Raw genomic sequence first — 22,369 nt, 5'->3', positions numbered from 1 at the left:
GGACCAGAGATGCCGAGCAGGGATTTGGGTATCTTCTCCATCATTTTATCCAAAGGAGGTCACCATGTCAGCCATGGGCATTGAAGACCTCTAGTAAGCTTGATAAAATTGAACTGTACTGCATACATCAGGGGATTTGCGGAAGGCTTTCTCTCTCAAAACCCATGATGACAAAATAAATAAAATTGTCAAAGTTCTTAGGAAGTGGCTAGGCAGGAGGAAGGAAGTGGGCATGAGACAAGCCCGAAGGTCTTTAGAAGGTGCTGCTGCACTGGCAATTGCTGTGGTTGATCCTGTGGTTAGTGTTGAAAGATCTCCGGAGCTGTGAAATCTGGTGGCATGGATGGGATGTGATTTGCTCTTTGTGGCTTTAAAAATGGGTCGGGAGGGACCTTCAATCCAGAGGTTATTTGAGTAGTTCTTCTAGCAAGATTCTTACCGTTTGTTTGTAAGGACAGATATTTCATATTATTCATAATTGTTTTGCGTAGTGCTGTGTATTGGTCTTTAAAGTCTGTCTGTTCATATCTATTTGTATCCATCCATCCATCCATCCATCCATCCATCCATCCATCCATCCATACATCCAGAACTCCATCTCTCTCTCTCTTTCTCCATCCACATATCCCTATCTAGAAGACTTGGTCTGCCTGCCTGCCTACCTACCTATTTAGATGACACCATCTATCCAGGGGTGGGGCTGCTGGGGGTTCACAGAGGTTCGGGAGAACCTCTAGCTAAGATTCTGTGCAGTTCAGAGAACCCCCAAATCCCACTCCTGGCTCCCCCCTGCCCCCACCAGGAGTCCCCAGGCATCCCATTTTGGATGCAGGTAAGTGCAGGGTGCACACGGAGGTTCGGGGAGGGCGAAAAACGGGCCTACGGGAAGTTGGGGAACTTGGGCCTGTTTCCGGCCTCCAGAGGGCCTCTGGAGTCTGGGGAGGCTGTTTTCACCCTCCTGGAGGCTCGAGGAAAGCCTCCGGAGTCCGGGGAGGGCAAACCCCCACCACCTTGGTCCAGGAGGCTGATTAGGCCATGCCCACCATGGCCACACTCACCCAGCAACCGGGCAGAGAATCCCTTGCTAAAATTTTTGAAGCCCACCTCTGGATCTATCTATGGATCTTTCTTTCTTTCTTTCTTTCTTTCTTTCTTTCTTTCTTTCTTTCTTTCTTTCTTTCTTTCTTTCTTTCTCTTTCTTTCTTCCTCCCCCCCCCCTCTCTCTCTCTCTCTCTTCCTTCCTTCCTTTTTCAACTTAAACTCAGTTATTTAGTGGTCTGTTCCTTCTCCTCCTCCTCCTCTACAAACCACACACTCTTTTAGCATGGATGATGTTATTGGGTCATGAAACGTTTGCAAGAAAACATCCAAGCCCAGAGAGCACCAAGGACCTCCGCAGTCCTTCTCTTCCTCCTCCTTCTCCTCCTCTTCCTCTTCCTCCTCCTCCTCTCCCCTGGATGGTTCATTACAATCCAGTACAAACAAATGAAATATCAATATACAAACATATTAAAATGACCCCCTAATCAATTTAACGCTGTATGGCTTGTAACTATGGTAAGAATCCTTTTAGGAGGGTAAGGAGGGTTTTTTTTTTTAAAAAAAATTCAGAAGACAAAATATGTTTTTACCACCTGAATTTTATTTATTAAACATTTTAAAGCCTCTCCATAGTTGTAACTCTCTTGGTGGTACAATAAAACACACTAAAAATACCCATTAAAATAGAAACACGTTCAGTAAAAACGAAATAAAATGGAAACAGTCGAGCAGCTAGACAGCAGCAAGATGTTCGTTCAACATTATTACATTTTTTATGTTTAAATATTTCATGGAAATACCACTCTTGTGTCTTCCTGGGGGTAGGTTATTTTGTAATTATTATGGGCATTATTTTTTCCATTCCAACTCTTGTGTGGCTGATTTATTTATCCCTCAATCCAAACACAGCAGACCAGTCAAATCTACCGGAAGCCTAACTTCGCCCCGATTTCTCATTTCACATTCTTTTCCTAATCATCGGTCGGTTGGTTTTTGTTTTGTTTTTGCAGAAGTTGTAAATATTTTGATCTGAAGCTTCAATTCTTTCCCCAGATTCAAACCGAATTGGGCGGTGAAAGGGAGAACCAGTTGCCAAGTGTGCCTGGATTATTTATTTTTTTTAAAAAAATTAACTTTATTGTTTTATCTTAGAGAATAAAATACAGGACAGTAAAACAAACAAACGAACAACATGAAACAAAACAGAAACGTACATTCAACCCTAACAATAACAACAACAAAAATTAGTGTACAAAAAAAGGAGAAGAAAAAAGTCAATTGAATTTAACATTAAACGTGGAGCCACCCCTGGTGTTGAAAGAAAATAAAAAGCAATAAATTCTCCTCCCTTTTGACATTATATCTATATCTATATATCTCTATCTCTATCTATCTCTAACTCTGTCTCTCCATCCATGTCTGCCTACTTACCTTCCTACCTACCTACCTACCTATCTATCCATGTGTCTGTCTGTCATCTGTGTCTATCATCTGTCTGTCTGTCTGTCTATCTATCTATCTATCTATCTATCTATCTATCTATCTATCTATCTATCTATCTATCCATCCATCCTGTTCATCTATCCTGTTCATCTATCTTCCTATCTACCTACCTAGTCTATATCTATTAATCATTGATCTATGTGTCTGTTTATCTGTCTGCCCATCCATCCATCCATCCATGTGTCTGTATGTCTATCATCTGTCTGTCAACTGTCTGTCTATCTATCTATCTATCTATCTATCTATCTATCTATCTATCTATCTATCATCTATCTATCGATCCACCCATCCATCCATCCATCTGAATCATCTAAGAAAACAGAAGCCAACAGGTTGAGCTAAACATTGCACTGATCTTCAAATCCCTCTGTTTAACCCTCTGTTATTACATTCCGCGCGTAGAAAGTCCACAAACGGTTTCCAGTTCCTTACAATCGCCGTCTAGCCTATTATCTCCAATCAAAGCAGTTTATTTGGCCACCTCTGCTAATTCAGTGTGCGGAGGGGGCAAGGGGTGTGTGTGTGGGGGGGGGTGTCATGCGTGCCTGCGCAGAGGCACGCACATTGCATTATGGGTGCTGGCACACACGGATGCTATCGTGTGCGTGCATGCTTTCGGCACGCGACGACAAAAAGGGTAGCCATCACTGGAATGGGCCATCTGGAAGGCCGGCCTGGGTCCGGCATGTGGGCTTCCCAGAGTTGTGGTCTTGTAGAAGCAAAATGTTCAACCAACGTCTCCGTGAAGTCGCTGCCGAGAACCCCAAAGCTTTCTTTCCCCCCATCCTGGCTGGTTTCACTTAAGGCGGCGTCGCCTTTCAACACAACCGGGGTTCCTGGAAAGCAATTTTAAGTAGGTCACACATCTTTTGGGTGCCTTCTGTGTTTTGTTGCTGCTTAGGACGAAAGGGGGACGTGTGCGGTTGTGTGAATGTGTGTTCCTTGTGTGGCATCTCAATTGGAAAAGCATTGGTCAAAGCTGTGGTGAGTATTTGTCGTGTTTCACACTCTGCTCTTTTAGCTATCCTCTTGATGCAGCTAGTTCTCAACCTGAGACCGGCACTAAGGGAAGCAGTTGTTAGCTGCAGTTTTAGGACCGTTTTTGGTTGGCGTTGTTAAGCGAATCGCACAGTCGTTCGCAAACTAGCCGGAGCACACCAACCCTCAAAGCAGTTGGGCCGATCCTACGAGAGGATTGTAGGATCGTAGGACGACAATTAATATGAGATGTTCAGAATTCATTGAAGGAGAGATACAGCCTAGAATGAAGGAGAAATTTCTTGCAAGTGAGAACAATTAACCACTGGAACGGCTTGCCACCAGAAGTTGTGGGTGCTCCATCACTGGAGGCATTTAAGAACAGATTAAGCCACTTGTCTGAAATGATGCAGGGTCTCCAGCTTGAGAAGGGGGTTGGACTAGAAGACCTCCAAGGTCCCTTCCAGCTCTATTATGATTGATTGATTGACTGATTGATTGACTGGGTCTCCTGCTTGAGTAGGATATGTGTCTAGTCTAGTCTAGTCTAGTGAAGAGAAGGACCAGGGGAGACATGATAGCACTCTTCCCATATTTGAGGGGCTGCCACAGAGAGGAAGGGGGTCAAACCATTTTCCAAAGCACCCGAAGGCAGGAAACAATGGATGGAAACAAAGCCAGGAGAGAAGCAACCTGGAATTAAAGGAGAAGTTTCCTAACAGCGAGGACAATTAACCAGTGGAACAGAAGTTGCTTCCAGAAGACGTGGGTGCTCTATCACTGGAGGCTTTCCAAAACAGCCACTTGTCTGGAACGGCCTAGGGTCTCCTGCTTCCGCAGGGGGTTGGACTAGAAGACCTCCAAGGTCCCTTCCGGCTCTGTTATTCCTTAGGTTTGCAAGGCCTGGGTACCCGTAATCTTCCTTCTGCCTCTCGCCAATTCTTGGCGCTCTTGGCTGGGCTCCTCCTCCCTCCCGCTGGAAGGCATGGCTGGGCTCTCAACACACAGCTGGGAAAACATGGCCCAGATGGGCATTGCCTGTTTTGCAAACAGAAACACGCTGGATTTTGCTAATCCTAAGAGCAACCTCGGAGGAGGAGGAGGAGGAGGAGGAGGAGGAGGAGGAGGAGGAGGAGGAGGGGGAGAGCTCTGTCCAGAAGGCCTTGTGACTCCACACCCAACCAATACTCGACTCGAATTCTTCTCAGCTGGCAGCAGGATGCCCAAATTCCAGCCAAAAAGATTTCCAAAACCACATGACACAAAAGGAGAAATAAATGGCAAGAAAAATACTGTTTTGCAATGCCCAATCTCTGGTGCTTTTTTGGGTTGAAAGAATAGGGACGACCATACAGGCAGTCTTCGACTTACAACACTTCGTTTAGTGACGGTTCGAACTTACAACGGCACGGAAGGAGGGACTTACGACTGCGTCCCACACTTAATAACCGTTGCAACATCCCCAGGATTCGCGGATTCAAAATTCGGGCGCTTCTTAACTAACTTCACAGCCGCCATGGTTCCCTTTAACAATTGCAGCAAGACAGGTCGTAAAAGGGGGACAGCTGTCTCGCTTAGCAACCAAACTTTTGGGCTCGGCTGTGGCCGTAAATCAAGGATTACCTGTACAGGCGGACCTCGACTTAATGACCGCAATTGAGCCCAACGTTTCTGTAGTTCAGCGAGACGTTGGTTAAGCGAGGGTTGCACCGTTTGGCGACCTCTCTTGCCTCCGTTGTTAAGTGAGTCATTGCAGTTGATAAGCTAGTCATGCGGTTGTTAAGTGAATCGGGCTTCCCTGTTGACAGAAGGTCGCAAAAGGGGATCACACGCCCGTCATAAATGTGAGTCAGTGCCTGAATTAAGTGTGAAAAACAGTTTTTCCTAAATCCCCTTTTTTCAGTGCCGTCGTAACTTTGAACAGTCACTAAACAAACCATTGTAAGTCGAGATATACTGCCTGTATACCTTTTGGGCTGAAAATGCACCAAGGGTTGTTTTTTCTTTTTTCCCCCTTTTTCTTTCCAGTTTCTTTTAACAACCCTTAGAAACAATCTTCGCTCCGCCTCGTTCAACTCCCATCCAGTTCTGCGATTTTCTTTCTTTTTCTTTCTTTTCTTTTCTCCCTTCGGATGCAATTTGATCTTTGGGGCCTGTTCCTCTTTTTCATGGAACCATTAACTCTTTCCTCTCCGTTGCATTTGGAAAGAGTTTTATACTTGGGGCTGTGCAGAGGGGTGATTTACTGGTTTATTTCCTTTTATTTCATGCATTCCCAGCGGCTCGTAAGATGCTCCAGGCCGCATACTTGGTAATTTGGGTAAAAAATAAATGCATGGAGACGATAAATTAAAACCAAAGTCATATGTTGTAAATACTTCAAATTCTCCCTGTCTTTTTTAGATGGACTGTAGAGGGCTTATGTGCGTGTGTGAGAGATTGTGGTGGGCATATTTATTTTCTCTTATTCCAACAAAACCAGGGCTTATGATCTGCTATAGGCTTTTTAATCAGCCGAAGGGCTTTGCCTTGAGAAGTTGTGGGTGCTTCATCTCTGGAAGTTTTCAAGACTGGACAGCCATTTATCCAAAATAGATAGTCCTTGACTTACAACAGTTGGTTTAGTTACCATTCAGAGTTCCAACGGCACTGAAAAATGACCATCTTTCACTTAATGACCCTTGTGGCATCCCCATGGCCACGTGATCGAAATTCAGATGCTTGGCAGCTAGTTCGTATTTATGACCATTGTAGTGTCCCGGGTTAAAATTGGGTGAGTTATGAGCCTCAATGTTCGACCGTCATAACTTAACAATAGAAATTCCAGGTTCCATTATGGCCGTAAGCCTAGGACAACCTGTACGCTGTAAATTGGCGACTTTTTTGAGTTATTTGATCTGCATTGCAAACCTCCAGAGCAACACTAGATGGTGTCAGAGAGCAACAGAAAAAAAAACCTCTAAATTTCGCTGCCATCTAATGGCTGTTCAGAGCACTGCATCCTATTGTAAAGTTGGATTTTATTCAGAGAGTAAAATAGAGTTGCCGCTCTTTGCATCGATACCAAGGCTAAAGGTTACAGCTTTTATTCAGGTGACCCAAACCCAGCCTCAACCTTGGATTGTAAAACCATGGTCAAATCCTGGCTTGGTTGAATCCTAGCCTAAAATAGGTATATAAGATTTAATGCTTCAGGAAGACCAACATAAATGTGTTAGCACTGTCAGAGTTCTTTGAGGGCTGTATGTTGTGTGAATCCAGCAACCGTGTTACGTTAGCTTGGATTTGGACCCATATTTTCCTACTTTTTTAAAAAAAATATGAGCTTGTGGCTTTCTCCTTTGGCTTTCTGTCCCCTCCTCTTCCAGATTGTTTTTCCCCATCACACATAGTTTCCTTCCCCAAATACAACTGGTATTTATTTATTCGAGCGAGAGATTTTTCAAATAACCCCCCCACCAACATCATGTCAAGATAGAAAACACACTTGCTGTGGTGCCTTTAATGAGATCATGATTGGGTGTGCTGGCTGACCGACATGAACTTTTTCTGCTGTGGGACCCTCGTTCTCTTCAAAGATGAGATGGCGTATAACCTAGGTTGTGTCCCCATCTCACACACACACGTGCTAGTCGTTCCCGACTCTAGGGGGCGATGCTCATCTCCGTTTCAAAGCCGAAGAGCCAGCGCTGTCCGAAGACGTCTCCGTGGTCATGTGGCCGGCATGACTCAACGCCAAAGGCGCACGGAACGCTGTTCCCTTCCCACCAAAGGTGGTCCCTATTTTTTCTACTGGCATTTTTTACCCGCTTTCGAACTGCTAGGTTGGCAGAAGCTGGGACAAGTCACGGGAGCTCACCCCATTACACGGCACTAGGGATTCGAACCGCTGAACTGCCGACCTTTCGATCAATGAGCTCAGTGTCTTAGCCACTGAGCCACCGCGTCCCTATGTGTCCCCATAGCGCTGGTCATCTACTAGATGTTGGAAGCGGGCCCAGCAACCATCTGCTTCACCTCTGTTGGGAGTAGACGCTGAGTTTGATGGAGCTTCCACTGATACACGCATGCATTTTCTCTTAGATCTGAGATGCTCTCCAGGGGTTTTGTCCTCCAGCCAGGAAGGAGGACAGATGGTCAAAATCTTAACCTCCTCACCTCCAAGAACTGAGGAGATATCACTCTTCTGGCCCCCAAACCTCACAAGCTTTGGGGAGCCAAATGTTGTATAGAGGTCCATCATTCTCCCTTGAAGTGTTCTTAGAAATGGGAGAAGAACATGCAAGATTCTGGTCCCTTGGTCTAATTTTTCTTTTTTTTAAAAAAAAATCAACAGTTTAAATTTGGTTGCTTCTGAAGACATTGTGGGCTCTACGGATCTGCAGCTTATTCTCCACAGCGTTTGAGGGCAGGAGAAGAAGTAACAGGTAGAAGATCTTTAAAGGGAGAAGCAACCTAGAACTGAGGAGAAATTTCCTGACAATGAGAGCGATTAACCCGTGGAACGGAAGTTGCCTCCAGAAGTTGTGGGTGCTTCATCGCTGGAGGTTTCCAAGAAGAGGTTGGACAACCATTTGACTGGAATGGTATAAGGCCTCCTGCCTTGAGCTGGAGGTTAGACTAGAAGACCTCCGAAGTCCCTTCCAGCTCTATGATTTTACATTTGATGTTTTAAAAATGAGTTTGAGGAAGGGAGGTTGTTTTAGCTTCTTGCTTCTGGCCTTGTAACTCACGGATACAACTCTCAGCAGAAAAATAGATGCCCCTGGCTTAAGAAAAAAGACTTCCAAAAGACGGTTAGGTCCCTCCTGACATGATTCATGGCAAGATTGGCACGAGGTCACCCACGGGGATTATTCCCCCAGTGGAACAGGTTGTAAAACTGAGGTAAAATGAGGGCGAACATGCTTATTAGCTTTGGTGTCTCAACCCCTCCAATGAACATTTCCGTGTTTTCGTTAAAAATAATGAAAGTCTCCATTGTCCCACCCATCCTAAACATTTCCATTTTGGTCACGAAGCTCTGGAAATATTGTTTGAATTTCTACTCCTCTCAGGAAGGGTGGAATGTGAGGAGGAGGAGGTGGTGGGGGGAGAAGGAGAAGGGAGGAAGGAAAAAGAAAGAAGGAACAGGAGAAGGGGAGAAGAAGAAGGGAAGAAGGATAGGAAAATGGGAGAAGGAGAAGAGGAGAAGGAAAGAAGGAGAAAAGGGAAGAAGGAGACAGAAAAGAGGAGAAAGGAAGAATGAGAAGGGAAGGGAAAAAGGAGGAGGAGGGAAGAAGCAGAAGGTGAGAAAGAGAGGAGAAGGAAAAGGAGGAGGAGAAGAACGAGAAAAAAAGTTGCACTGGCGTTGAGAAAGGCTGTTCAAATAACTTTCTCTGACTCAGTCTTAGTCCTTTGGCTTCGAGTGCGTTAACCTTGTTGCTTGGCGATCTCGAGGGGTAACGGGGGGGGGGAGGGCGGCGGGTGGGTTTAGCAATCCCGTTTAGTAATTCCACTGGAATTCTTTCTGGAATCCTGCAGCTGGGCGGCTGGAGACGGGCCTCCAGTTACAGCAAGCCGAAGAACTTAAGGAGGACTCGGTTCCAGGCTTCGCTCTCGTGACGAAACCCCTCCGAGCGCAGCCACACTGTCATTTCCCAGAAGTGTTTTCTCCCCGGCTAGGCGGCCCGAGACCCCCGTTACGTAATCTTGGGTTCTCTTGTGGTTTGCTGCCCCTCCCCCCTCCCCCCAGAGGCTTCATGTTCAACTCTGCTTATCAAGGAATATGGATTAGTCAGTTCTGTCGTGACAGAGCGCACACAATGGTTCCTTTTGTGGGCCTGGAATGGCGGCTTTCCTTCCTGAAATGGGGTGGGTGGGTTCTGGTTTGGGGGTTTAATTCGTCTCAGCCTGAGGGTAAGGAGAGGAATTTGGGTTTCTTTCTCTTTCTTTTTAGAATAGAATAGAACCATGATGGCGAACCTGTGGCATGCGGAGCCATATCGGTGAGGACGCAAGCTCAGCTCCGGTGCGCCAGCTGATTTTAGGGCCTTCTGGGCCCACCAGAAGTAGGGAAAAAGGCTGTTTCCTGCCTCTGGAGGGCCTCGGAGGGGGAGGCTGTTTTTTGCTCTCCCCAGGCTCCAGAGCCTCTCTAGGAGGCCAGAAACGGCCCGTTTGCCAACTTCCGGTGGGACCGGGAGGCCCATTTTTTGCTCTCCTCATGCTCCAGAGCCTCTCTAGGAGACTGGGGAGGGCGAAAACGGCCTTCCCCACCTCCAGAGGCCGCAAATGGCCCTTTTGCCGACTTCCGGTGGGACTGGAAGTCGGCAAACGGGCCGTTCTTGGCCTCCCCAGGCTCCCAGAGAGGCTCTGGAGCCTGGGGAGAGCAAAAAACGGGCCTACCGGGCCCACCATCCATCACGTGCCAAAAGCGTGGGGAGCGCACCACATTCTAATGCTATAGCACAGGTGTCTCCAACCTTGGCAACTTTAAGACTTGTGGACTTCAACTCCCAGCAAAGCTGGCTGAGGAATTCTGGGAGTTGAAGTCCACAAGTCTTAAAGTTGCCAAGGTTGGAGACTCCTGCTATAGGAGATCATGGCTAACAACCTTTGGTTTGGTGAAAATAAATATACACACACTACACTCTCAAAACAAATGGTTGTATGTTGAGGATTAACTGTGTGGCATCTCTGACAATCCATCCATCTTCTCCTCAAACGTTTCCAGCAGAAAAAGATGTTCAACCTCAAGCCAGTTTTGATCCAGTCAGAACAAATCACGGTTAGAACTTTGAAAGAGTAGTTCCTCTCTGACTTTCTCCTCTTCTTCCCCCCCCCAATTCTTCTCCTTTAATGTCTGGGAGTAGGAGAGTCTTGAGTAGCTCCTCTCTGTGAGCCACTTCTGGAAACTCTTGATCAGAATACAGAAAAAACAGAGTTGGGAGGGACCTTGGAGGTCTTCTAGTCCAACTCTACAGATTTTATTTTCCTGGGCTCCAAGATGACCGCAGATGGGGACTACAGCCAAGAAATGAAAAGACGCTTGCTCCTGGGGAGGAAAGCTATGGCAAATCTAGACAGCATCCTAAAAAGCAGAGACCTCACCTTGCCCACAAAAGTGCGTATAGTCGAGGCTATCGTGTTCCCAGTTGCAATGGATGGCTGTGAAAGTTGGACCATAAGGAAGGCTGAACGCCAAAGAATGGAGGCCTTTGAACTCTGGTGCTGGAGAAGACTCCTGCGAGTCCCTTGGACTGCAAGGAGATCCAACCGGTCAGTCCTAGAGGAGACCAACCTTGACTGCTCTTTAGAAGGCCAGATCCTGAAGATGAAACTCAAATACTTTGGCCACCTAAGGAGAAGGAAGGACTCCCTGGAGAAGAGCCCAATGCTGGGAACGATGGAGGGCAAAAGAAGAAGGGGACGGCAGAGAACGAGGTGGCTGGATGGAGTCCCTGAAGCAGTCGGCATGAGCTTCAATGGACTCCAGAGCATGGTAGAGGACAGGGAGGCCTGGAGGAACATTGTCCATGGGGTCGAGATGGGTTAGACACAACTTCGCAACTAACAACAACAACGAAGTCCAACTCTCTGCTGAAGCAGGAGATCCTATCCTATTCCGGACAAATGGTTGTCCTATCTCTTCTTCAAAACCATGGATGGAGCATCCACAACTTCTGAAAGCATGCTGCTCCTTTGATCCAAGGTAGCTCTACCTTGACCCACCTTGGAATAAGAGGGTGAAAGTCACTCGGGCTTGCCAGGTGAAGTTATAGGTTTGAGGGCTGGATCAAAAGCTTAGGAACCAGGCACAAAAACCCAGTGCAAATAAAAAACAGTAGATATCAGATGGCTGGACAGTTATCTAAACAGGAATTCCTTCCGGCCATTGTGAGCGGTAGCTGGTCCCCTCTGCCAAGTGACTCTTCCTTCCTGGATTCTTCTGAAAACAAGGAAAAAAATCAGCTGGGAAAAGAGAGACAATGAAGGTCCGTTGGAAAATGAGGAATCCTGGTTGACGGCGTCTAGTTGACAGCTGATCTCGAAGAGCCAAACAGGGTTGAATTTTGTTAATGATCAAATGGAGGGCAAGGGGAAAGACTCTCAAAAGAATTTCAGAAGCCATCAATATAGGAGAATTGAAGAAAAAAACATCCAGGAAAATGAAGTGGACTACAATTTCCATATTGTTGTGAAAAAAAACACCAACATCAGAGATGGGATTCAGCCGGGTCAAACGAACTGGTAGCGGAAATTGTTATTTCCCAAAGGACCAGAAGGCAGGAGAAGAAGCAATGGATGGAAACTCATCAACTTGGAACTAAGGAGAAATTTCCAAACAGTGAGGACAATTAACCAGTGGAACAACTTGCCTCCAGAAGTTCAGCGTTTCATCACTGGAGGTTTTTAAGAAAAGGCCAGACAAGCATTTGTCTGGAATGATATAGGACTGTGAAGGTGAACCTATGGCTCGCGTGCCAGAGGTGGCACGCAGGGTCCTCTCTGTGGGCATACGTGCCATCGCCAGCTGGTCTTTGGGTTTCTGGCATGTGCATGATCCAGTTTGGGCCCTCAGTGCCGTTAACGTTTGCCATAACTGGTATAGCATCTCCTTCTTGAGCAAGGGGTTGGACTAGAAGACCTCCGAGGTCCCTTCCAGCTCCATCCTGATTGATTGACTTCCTGCTGAAATAAAACTTTGCTTTGCGTGGCCCATTGCAAGACCCGGAAGGGTGACCGAGGGCATCTGGAGATGTTTTTTTCTCTTTCTCTCTTTTCCAAAGTTGCATGCTTGACTCTTTTGGTCTCAACAAATCCAGGACTCTTAGGAGTTAAATATGTGCAGTGGGCGTGCCAGGCGTTCCTGATGTCACGCCAAAGAATGAAGGAAGGCCTTTGTTGGCAATTCAAGCTTTGCAAATCCAGCGTCTGCTAAACAGAGGAGCAGCGAACCAGCCCCTGCCTCCCCTCCCTGGACGGACAGAGGGACGGACGGAGGGACAGAACAGACGGAGGGATGGGGAACTTCAGGAGCCTTTGCTCCAAGTAACTTGGGTTTCTCTCGCCCTCCATTTCCCCTCCTCTTTTTTACAAAGCCAACTTCTCTTCTCTTCTTTCCTGCCGGAGTCGCTGAAGAATGCAAAGCTCAGGACAAGCAGCTTCTAACTTTTGGGGGAGAGGCGCGATGGAAGGTGTCAGAAATGGACGGTCGGCGTTGAATTAACGGTTTTCAGAAGGCTGGAATTATTATTATTATTTTGGTTAAAAAGAAAAAAGGCAAGAGAGGGTGGTTTTTTTTGGCTTGGAGGTTAAGGGAGAAGAGGAGGAAAATCGTGGAGGGGGAGGCATCCGTGGAGAGTATCGGCTGGTCCTCTAACCAATGAAAATGTTGGAGATTTGCCTGAAATTAGTCGGTTGTAAGTCGAAAAAGGGGCTCTCTTCGTCCTCCAGTTGCTATTTGGAAGGTAAGTCCAGAGCTGCAATGGTTGAAAAGTAGTTTTTTTTTTTGTTTTGTTCCCCCTTCAGTTCTGCTGTAGGCCTGTAGTGGGGTCTCCTTCCCTTGGAGCAGAAGACCTTCTAGAAAGTGACTCGGTGGTGAATCTGGAGAAGAATGGCTCCTTTGGGAAGGGGGCTGAATTAGGAACTTTCAAAGTTCCTTCCTTCTTTTCTTTTCTTTTCTTTTCTTTTCTTTTCTTTTCTTTTCTTTTCTTTTCTTTTCTTTTCTTTTCTTTTCCAGGCGAAAACAGGGCAATGGAATAAGCAGTGGACCTTGGCTGCCTCAGTCTCCCCTTGGCCCACCTCACGTATGCTCAAGTGAGAGAGGATAGTCTGCTTCTCCATCTCCTCCTCTTCCTCTTCCTTTTTCTTTTCTTCTTCCTTTCCTCCTCTCACTCCCCTTTCCCTTAAACCCTCCTCCTCCTCCTTCTCTTCCTCCTCCTCTCACAAACCCTACTCCCTTCTAGCACTGATGATGTTACCTAGCTGGGTCATGAAATGTCTGCAAGAAAACCACCAAGCTTAGAGATCACCAAGGACCCCACAATCTTCTCTTTCTCCTTCTCCTTCTCCTTCTCCTTCTCCTTCTCCTTCTCCTTCTCCTTCTCCTTCTCCTTCTCCTTCTCCTTCTCCTTCTCCTTCTCCTTCTCCTTCTCCTTCTCCTCCTCTTTCTCCCTGATTTCATCTCCCTTCCTTCCTTCTCCTTCTCCTCCTCCTCCTCTTCCTCCCTGATTCCTTCTCCTCCTCCTCCTTCTTCTCCTCCTCTTTCTCCCTGATTTCATCTCCCTTCCTTCCTTCTCCTTCTCCTCCTCCTCCTCTTCCTCCCTGATTCCTTCTCCTTCTCCTCCTCCTCCCCTCCCCCCTTCCAACGTGGGAAAAAGACACTGGCCCAACAGGTGATTTTTATTAACTTCTAGCCCACAAAAAAGTTGTGCCTCTTTTCTCTGCCATGTACGGTTGAAGAACATGGAGGAAAGTTGGTGAGGAAAAAAACCCCTAACCAGCAGGCCTACGGGTATCTAATATCCAGTTTGGTGGATTAAAAATAAATAAATAAATAAAATCACGTGGACTTTCCAAGAAGAATACTTAACCAAATCTAAGGAAGGCCCCAAAAAAGGCATTTTGGGGGTAGGAGGGGAAGGGAAGGGAAACGCATTGGGCACAATGCATTTGTGAGAATGATTCAGTGGTGGGTTGCTACCGCCGGCGGCGGGAGGCTCCGCCCACGTGCAGAAGCACCCCGCGTGCTCGAGCAAACCGGTAGCGACGGGATTTGGAACCGGCCTCCGGTTTCTTTTATCTTCATATATTTCCCTGCTAAATTTAATGTTCCCTTCGCATTTCCATCTTTGCAAATCCTTTGGGATTTAGGATTTTTAGGGGAGTGAATTTTCCAATCCATGGTAAGAGTGAGGAAAACATTGGTTCGGCCCCACGCTTCAACCCGGGGAAGGATTAATCATATTAATTATGGCATTTCTGGGGAATGTTGGCCATTAGATTGTTTGTTGTAGCTCATCGCATACTTTCCACTCGGGCTTGGTGAAGCTGTCCCTTCGTCGCTCGGCTGCGTTTCTGCAACGGGCAACCGTCTCTATTTTCCAAATCGAGGAGAAATCTCTAACTATCCACCCCCCCTCCTCTTTCCCGTGGTATTGTCCTTAATAACGTTTTGTTTTTCCAGGATTTCAATGGTTGGATTAGTCAGGAGTTCTGGACGCCACTCAAATGCAAACATCGAGCAGGCCAAAATTTCTTTTCTTTTTTCCCCCCCTTTTCTCGGCCTGTCAGTTTTGAAAGCAGGAACACGGGCACGTGATTTTTCCCCCCCAGCCAGTCAGTGCTCTCGGTTGCTTGAGTGTCAAAAGATGCCCCCCCCCCCAAAAAAAATCCTCCCCGAAACTCAAAAGTTTGAAAAAGTGGGTTCAAAGTGGCTTCTCTTTGTTTAGAAACGTTCCTGAATCAAAAAAACAAGTATTTTAATTAATTAATTAATTAATTTAATTAATTAAATTTATATGCCGCCCCTCTCCGAAGACTCAGGGCATTTTCTTGGTCATCTCGGGGGTCTGTTGGAGAACTCAAAGCAAAGACAGGTTTAGTGATAGAAGGGAATATTTGTAGCCCAGGGTTGAAATGTGGGGGGTCTTGGTGGTCTCTGAGCTTGGTGGTTTTCTTGGAGACGTTTCGTGACCCAACTAGGTAGCATCATCAGTGTTAGAAGGGAGTGGGATGTGTGTGGAGGAGGAAGAAGAAGAGGAGGAGGAGCAAAAGAAGGACAACTGTGGGGTCCTTGGTGTTACCTGGGCGGTTTTCTTGCAGACCTTTCATGACCCAACTAGGTAGCATCATCAGTGTTAGAAGGGAGTGGGATGTGTGGAGAGGAGGAAGAGGAGAAGGAGAAGGAGAAGGAAGGAAGGGAGATGAAATTGGGGAGAAAGAGGAGGAGGAGGAGGAGAAGGAATCAGGGAGAAAGAGGAGGAGGAGGTGGAGAAGAAGAAGAAGGAAGGAAGGGAGATGGAATCAGGGAGAAAGAGGAGGAGAAGGAGAAGATTGTGGGGTGCTTGGTGCTCTCTGAGCTTACTAGTTTTTTTGCAGACATTTCATGACCCAACTAGGTAACATCATCAGTGCTAGAAGGAGCTATCTTCTATCCAGTGCTACTTTCTAGCACTGATGATGTTACCTAGTCGGGTCATGAAATGTCTGGAAGAAAACAACCAAGCTCAGAGAAGACCAGGGCCCCCCCAGTCCTCCTCCATTCAAAGTTCTGATGGTTGCCCCTCAGTCACATGATCAAATTTAAGATGCTCAGCAACATGGCCACATGAACGGTTCTGCCGAAAATGGGCAGTTCTGGTTTTCGACAAAACCACAGCCATAGCAAACCATAGGCTTAACTCTTTTAACAACCATAGAGCAGATTTAAGAGGTCATTGCCGTGTTTCCCCGAAAATACGACCCTGTCTTATATTTTTTTTGAACCCTGGAATAAGCGCTTGGCCTTATTGCCATGCGCTCAAAAGCCCGATTGGGCTTATTATCAGGGGAGGTCTTATTTTCGGGGAAACAGGGTAACAATATCTGAAACCCACCTCTGACCATGTTACTTAACTTAATGCAGTGATTGACTTAACAACGGTGGCAAGGAAAGGCCGTAAAACGAGGCAAAACTCATTTAACACCACTCTTCGCTTAGCCACAGAAACGTTGGGCACAGTTGGGGTCGTAGGTCAAAGGACCACCTGTAATGTTTCTTAACAAGAAAAAAAATCAGTTATAAAAACGTGGAAGGGCGAAGAGTCCCGCACGACTCACCGGGATGAACCTTAGCAGCTAATTTCTGAGAAGGTTCCTGGTTTGTAGATCTCTACAACTTGGCACCAGGGAGAAGATCAGAGCAGGGTTTCTCAGTCTCGGCCGCCGGATCACGCATGGATCTCAACTCCCAGAATTCCCCAGCCATCCGCGTTGAAGTCCACACATCTTCCTAAATTGCCAAGGTTGAGATTACCACGGCTGGAGAGTCCTTTGTTGATTTTGGAAGCCGGGAACGATGGTCTGGAGGACACAGAGGAATTCTGGTGTTTATCCAGAGCCAGGAGCTGGGTTTCCATCATCATCATAAAACGGCAGGAAATTCGAACTTCCAGTTGAGAGCCTGTTGTGGTTAGAGATTTGCCAAAAAAGGGTTGAGTGGGTGAAGAAGGATCACGTTTCCTGTTTTGGATTTGGGATTTGATACGCTTGGACCTTGAATGGACCAAGTGGGTCCCTTAACTCATTTCAACAGGCTTCTTGGCTTGCAGCTTGTACGGATCTTCCGAAGGAACTAAACGCATCTGATTTTCGACTCCTGAAGCCTGCTGAGTATCTCATTTAGAATAGAATAGAATAGAATAGAATAGAATAGAATAGAATAGAATAGAATAGAATAGAATAGAATAGAATAGAATAGAATAGAATAGAATAGAATAATCCCTCCCTCCCTCCTTCCGCTTACCAATTCTGGTAGTTGTGTTCTCATAAAATTGGCTGTGTTATGTGTGCTAAATTGGAGAAAGCTGTCGGACGCAACCACCCCAAGGACCGGCAGTCTTTTCAGAAAACCTAAAAAGGCCAAAATCTGAGATCATCATCCAAGCTCTTCTGGTTTCTGTAATCTCACCTTCAAGATCTCCCATGAGATGGCTGGAGTTTCTCACAACTGCCACGTTCTTACGCACACACACACCAAACAACCTGCAAGTTATCTATGAAACTTCTCCCTTGCTCATTTTGTTTATTTCATGCCGAGCTTCCGAAAACCAATTCCCGGCGACAAATTTTCTTCGAACTGCTTTTAAGTTAATGTCTTGGGTGAGCCAATTTTTCTTTATAACAAAAACAAAAAAACAAAAACCTTGGCTTAGCTCCAAAGCACTTAACCAAGTTCTCCTTTTTGTGGTTTCCACCAATCTTAGTTTGTATCCTCTTTTCCACTCGATTCCACCTGGTAAATATTATCTCAAGTGGCCGGAAGAAGGAAAGATTTTGGCAGCTCATCCTGGCTGGTTTGCAAAGCCCCCCCCACCTCTCGCTTGCAATATATGCAACCCCTCCCAGGCAGGAAAATATCCCAACAGCCTCTGCTAAACTCTGGAAAAAAAAGGAACCAGGTGGAATTTCTCCCAGAGAAGCAAAATTGCTTTTGGGGGAACAAAAATGACATAACTGAAAAGTTGTTTTTTATGAAGGAGGAATTATTCCTGCTGAATAATTGAAATTCCCATTTAAAGTATGAATAGTTGAAATTCCCATTTAAAGATCACGTGAAAAGAAAAGAGAAAGAAAGAAAGAAGTGAAAGAAGGAAAAAAAATAAAGAGAGAGAAAAGATGTGAAAGGAAGAAAGAAAAAAAGAAGAAAGAAACTGGTAAGAAAGAAAGAAAAAGAACGGAGGGAAGGAAGGAAGGAAGGGAAAGAAAGGATGAGAAAGAAAAAGAAAAGAAAGAAGGAAAAAAGAAAAAGAAAAGGAAAAAAGAAGGAAGAAAAAGAAAGAAAGAGAAAGAAAAAACAGGAAAAGAAAGGAAAAAGGAAGGGTGGAAGAGAAAGAAAAGGAAAGACAAACAAAGTGAACGGGGAAGCCAGATTCACTTAACAACTTCGTTACCACCTTAACCTCGGCACTGATTCATTTAACAACACTGGCAAGAGGAAGGTCGTGAAACGGAGCAACGCTCACTTCACAGCTGTCTGCCTTAGCAACATAAAAGTTGGGCGTCCATCGTGGACGTAAGTCGGGAACCACCTGTGATGGGACCCGTAGCCCATGGTCTCTACGTCCGTTGAGCCTTGGGAGCCTGGAGGAATGCTGCTAAGAATCTCTTGTGTGGTTCCTCCGTTACGACCATTGAAGATTTGGGTGATGGGGGTGGGGTGGGGGTGGGGGGAACGGATCAAAAGCCTCTTATTTTGCAAAACACTTGGAAACAATTTACACTCCCCAGCAGTGATTCCCTGTTTATAAACACGGATCTCGCAGGGCCAGAAAAGCCGAACGCTTTGTTGAACAAAGTTCCTGCTTTGGAATCTGAGCAGACGTGAAAGCGTTTCCCTTTTATGAATTTATGTTTTTTTAAAAAAATACTTTTCTCGTCTTTTTGGCTCCTTTTACAAGGCCTGAAGTGCCTTAAAAGGGTGGGTGGGGAGAAACACGTCACCCGCCAAACAGTGAAATACAAGCTATTTAACTATATGTTGTTGTTATTAGTTGTGAAGTTGTGTCCAACCCATTGCAACCCCATGGACAACGTTCCTCCAGGCCTCCCTGTCCTCTACCATCCTCTGGAGTCCATTGAAGCTCACGCCGACTGCTTCAGGGACTCCATCCAGCCACCTCGTTCTCTGCCGTCCCCTTCTTCTTTCACCCTCAATCGTTCCCAGTATTAGTGAGTCCTTCCTTCTCATTAGGTGGCCAAAGGATTTGAGTTTCCTCTTCAGGATCTGGCCTTCTAGAGAGCAGTCAGGGTTGATCTCCTCTAGGACTGACCGGTTGGATGGCCTTGCAGTCCAAGGGACTCGCAGGAGTCTTCTCCAGCACCAGAGTTCAAAGGCCTCCATTCTTTGGTGCTCAGCCTTCCTTATGGTCCAACTTTCACAGCCATCCCTTGCAACTGGGAAAACCATATATATATATATATATATCCTATTTCCCTGAAAATAAGCCTCCCCTCGATAATAAGCCCTCTCCAAAAATATTTAAACGCTGAGCTAGAAATCAGGTAAGACAGCCAGAGGAGCCCCATCTTCCTCCATGCGTCCCAATATAATAAGACCTTCCCAAAAATAGCTTGGACAGTTTTCCAAAGACCAAAATTAGTGACCTGCTGATGCAATTTGCAATCTGGTGGGGGGCGGGGGGGAATCAACAATACTGTAGCAGAAGTGACTTTGTATGCATGTCGTGGAGAGGAAATAACAGAATTGCTAAGGAAATTTGTGCTTGTGATCTTGGAGAAAGAAACAGAGTTTCTGGAGAACCAATGGTTACACACCCAGAAATCCACTCATGTTGTGTTGGGTTTGGTCAAATAAACATTTTTGTGTTTTCCTTCCATCACTCTTGGCTGGTCACCAAGAGACCGGAAGCTGATTTCCTTTCCTGGTTTTCAGTGTTTATTGCATTGAGGAAAAATGTGGCCGTCCAAGAGATATTGTCAATTCCAAGATTGTCGTGATGGGAGAAGCGTTCATAAAAAGAAGAATCTTATTTTGTTTTAGGGAGTGTGTGTACAAGGAGAAAGAGGAGAGAAAGAAGGAGAGAGAAACAATGAGAAGGAGAGAAGGAGAGAGAAATAAAGCGAAGGAGAGAGAAACTAAGGAGAGATAAGGAGAGAGAGAAGGAGAGAAGGAGAAAGAGGAGAGAAAGAGAAAGAGAGAAACTAAGGAGAGAGAAAGAGAAAATTTGTGTGTGTGTGAGAGAGGGAAGAACTGTTACAAAAAGCCAAAAATTCCCTTTTTCCCCCAGTTAAGTATTTATACAGATCTCTGCAATTCAGACTTTTAAATGCTGGGTTGAATTTAGGCTGCATGGAATCCCATTCTCCGATAATCCGTCTTTGTTCAAGGGAATCCCATTCAAACCCCTCAAATTGAATTCAAGAGAATTCACATGAATATATACCCTATGGTTGTGGCATTGTGCAGGCCTCACAATAGACCGATTCACTTCACCGTCGCAGCCGTTTTCCCACTTTCTTCGCTCCTTCTTCTGTTGTGCTTTTCTGATAATTTTTTTTTTCTTTTTAAAACTGAGGGTAGGCTCAGCCGGTGGGAGAACAGACGAACAAGTGCTAGAAATCCGCCGGCGAGAAAACGATCTCACTTCTCCTTTTCTGTCTCTCTTTCTTTCTCCTTCCAACCAGAAGCGCTTCAACGGCCCGTCGCCTCCGAATTCGAGCCGCAGAGTCTGAGCGAAGCTGCCCGCTGGAATTCCAAAGAAAACCTCCTTTCTGCTCCGGGTGAAAATGATCCGAATCTTTTTGTGGCCTTGTACGATTTCGTCGCCAGCGGTGACAATACTCTCAGCATCACTAAAGGTAAGTCCTCAAAACGGGAAAACCGAATGGGAAGGCCTTCTGCTTTATAAATTGTTTTATAATTTGGTGCAGCACGCACCAAAAGGAGTCTTAGGAAGGTAAGTAGAAGCGAGGCGGGTGATCAGCTGTGCCGCACGATTTAGCTTTGTTAGAAAGCAGGATTTCTTGCTTTGTAGCAAAGCTGAACTGCACAGCACAGCTGATCCCATCCCGCTGTTCTACTTACCTTCCCAAGCCTCGTTCTGGCACGTGCTGTGGGCACGCGCATGTGCAGTACGCACCAAAAGGAGGCTTGGGAAGGTAAGTAGAACAGCAAGGAGGGGGATCAGCTGTGCCGCTCGATTTAGCTTTGCTAGAAAGCAGGATTTCCTGCTTTCTAGCAAAGCTAAACCGTGCGGCACAGCTGATCGTCGGAAATACTGGTTCTCCCGAACTGGTAGCTTCTTTTTTTTTTTTACTACCGGTTCACCGGTAGCATTTCACCCCTGTTCCTAGCACTGATGATGTTATCTAACTGGGTCATGAAACGCCTGGAAGTTCAGAGACCTCCAAGGGCCCCGCAGTTCAACCCCCGAGCTGCCACTATTCCCTCCTTTTGCTATTTCGCTGTGTTTTAATCGCTCCCTGCGAACCTCCCTCTCCGAGTCGCCTCCGACAATTCTCAGAGTTGTGATCGGGTTTTTTTCTCCCCGCTTCTTTATCCCAAAGGGGAAAAACTTCGCGTCTTGGGTTACAATCACAACGGAGAATGGTGTGAAGCCCAGACCAAGAACGGACAAGGCTGGGTGCCCAGCAACTACATCACCCCCGTAAACAGCTTGGAAAAACATTCGTGGTACCATGGACCGGTTTCACGCAACGCAGCGGAATACCTGCTCAGCAGCGGGATAAACGGCAGTTTTTTGGTACGGGAAAGCGAGAGCAGCCCTGGTCAGAGATCCATTTCCTTGAGATACGAGGGGAGAGTCTACCATTACCGGATCAACACCGCCTCTGACGGGAAGGTGAGTTTGGTTGAGGTTGTGCCAACAACCAGCACACAACAAGTGTGACCAGTTTTGTGTATTTGGCACTCTTCAGATGGAGGCATCTTCCGATTTTCAATTTTTTTTTATGGAATCAAATCAACGCAAATTCTTTCCGGGTTACGACCGCAACGGAGCTTAAAATTTCTTTCACCAAGCAAGACAGATTTAAACAGATTAACAGAGTTGGAAGGGACCTTGTAGGTCATCTAGTCCAACCCCCCGCCCAAGCAGGAGACCATCCACCATTTCCGACAAATGGCTGCCCAGTCTCTTCTTGAAAGCTTCCAGTGATGAAGCTCTCACAACTTCTGAAGGCAGCTTCTGTTCCATGGGTTGATTGTTCTCAACGTCAGAAAAATTCCTCCTTATTTCTAGGTTGAATCTCTCTCCTTGGTCAGTTTCCATCCATTATTCCTTGTCTGGCCTTCAGGTGCTTTGGAGAATAGCTTGACCCCCTTCCTCCTCTCTGGGGCAGCCCCTCAAATATTGAAAGATGTTCTCCTGTCTCCCCTGGTCCTTCTCTTCACTAGACCAGCCAGGCCCAGTTCCTGCAACCGTTCTTCATATGTTTTATTCCCCTTTAATCATCTTAGTTGCTCTTCTCTGGAGTCTCCACATCTTTTTTTCTAATGTGGTGACCAAAACTGGATGCAGGATTCTAGGTGTGGTCTTACTAAGGCTTTGTAGCGTGGTATTAGTACCTTCCTTGATCTTGATTGTATCCCTCTGTTAATGCAATTTAGGATTGCATTGGCTTT

General features: G+C 46.1%; 1 protein-coding gene across 4 annotated transcripts in view; it reads left to right on the top strand.

Annotated features, from left to right (window-relative positions):
• ABL1 (ABL proto-oncogene 1, non-receptor tyrosine kinase) overlaps positions 1-22,369 on the top strand; it is a 72,823-nt gene that overhangs the window by 27,360 nt on the left and 23,094 nt on the right. Inside the window, exons 1-3 of one of the 4 annotated variants that reach the window (XM_034436080.3) lie at positions 11,534-12,971; positions 20,410-20,583; positions 21,292-21,587. In XM_034436080.3, the coding sequence (XP_034291971.2) occupies positions 12,887-12,971; positions 20,410-20,583; positions 21,292-21,587 (555 nt within the window). In that variant the 5' untranslated portion in view covers positions 11,534-12,886. Of the gene's footprint in view, positions 1-11,533; positions 12,972-20,409; positions 20,584-21,291; positions 21,588-22,369 lie in introns of those variants that run through there. The other 3 variants (XM_087879584.1, XM_087879582.1, XM_034436079.3) reach the window with 3 other exon arrangements.

This window comes from Pantherophis guttatus, chromosome 16, assembly GCF_059756535.1.
Source record: "Pantherophis guttatus breed Tessera chromosome 16, ASM5975653v1, whole genome shotgun sequence".
Lineage (NCBI taxonomy): Eukaryota > Metazoa > Chordata > Lepidosauria > Squamata > Colubridae > Pantherophis > Pantherophis guttatus.
This window is presented reverse-complemented; position numbering and strand designations above follow the sequence as displayed.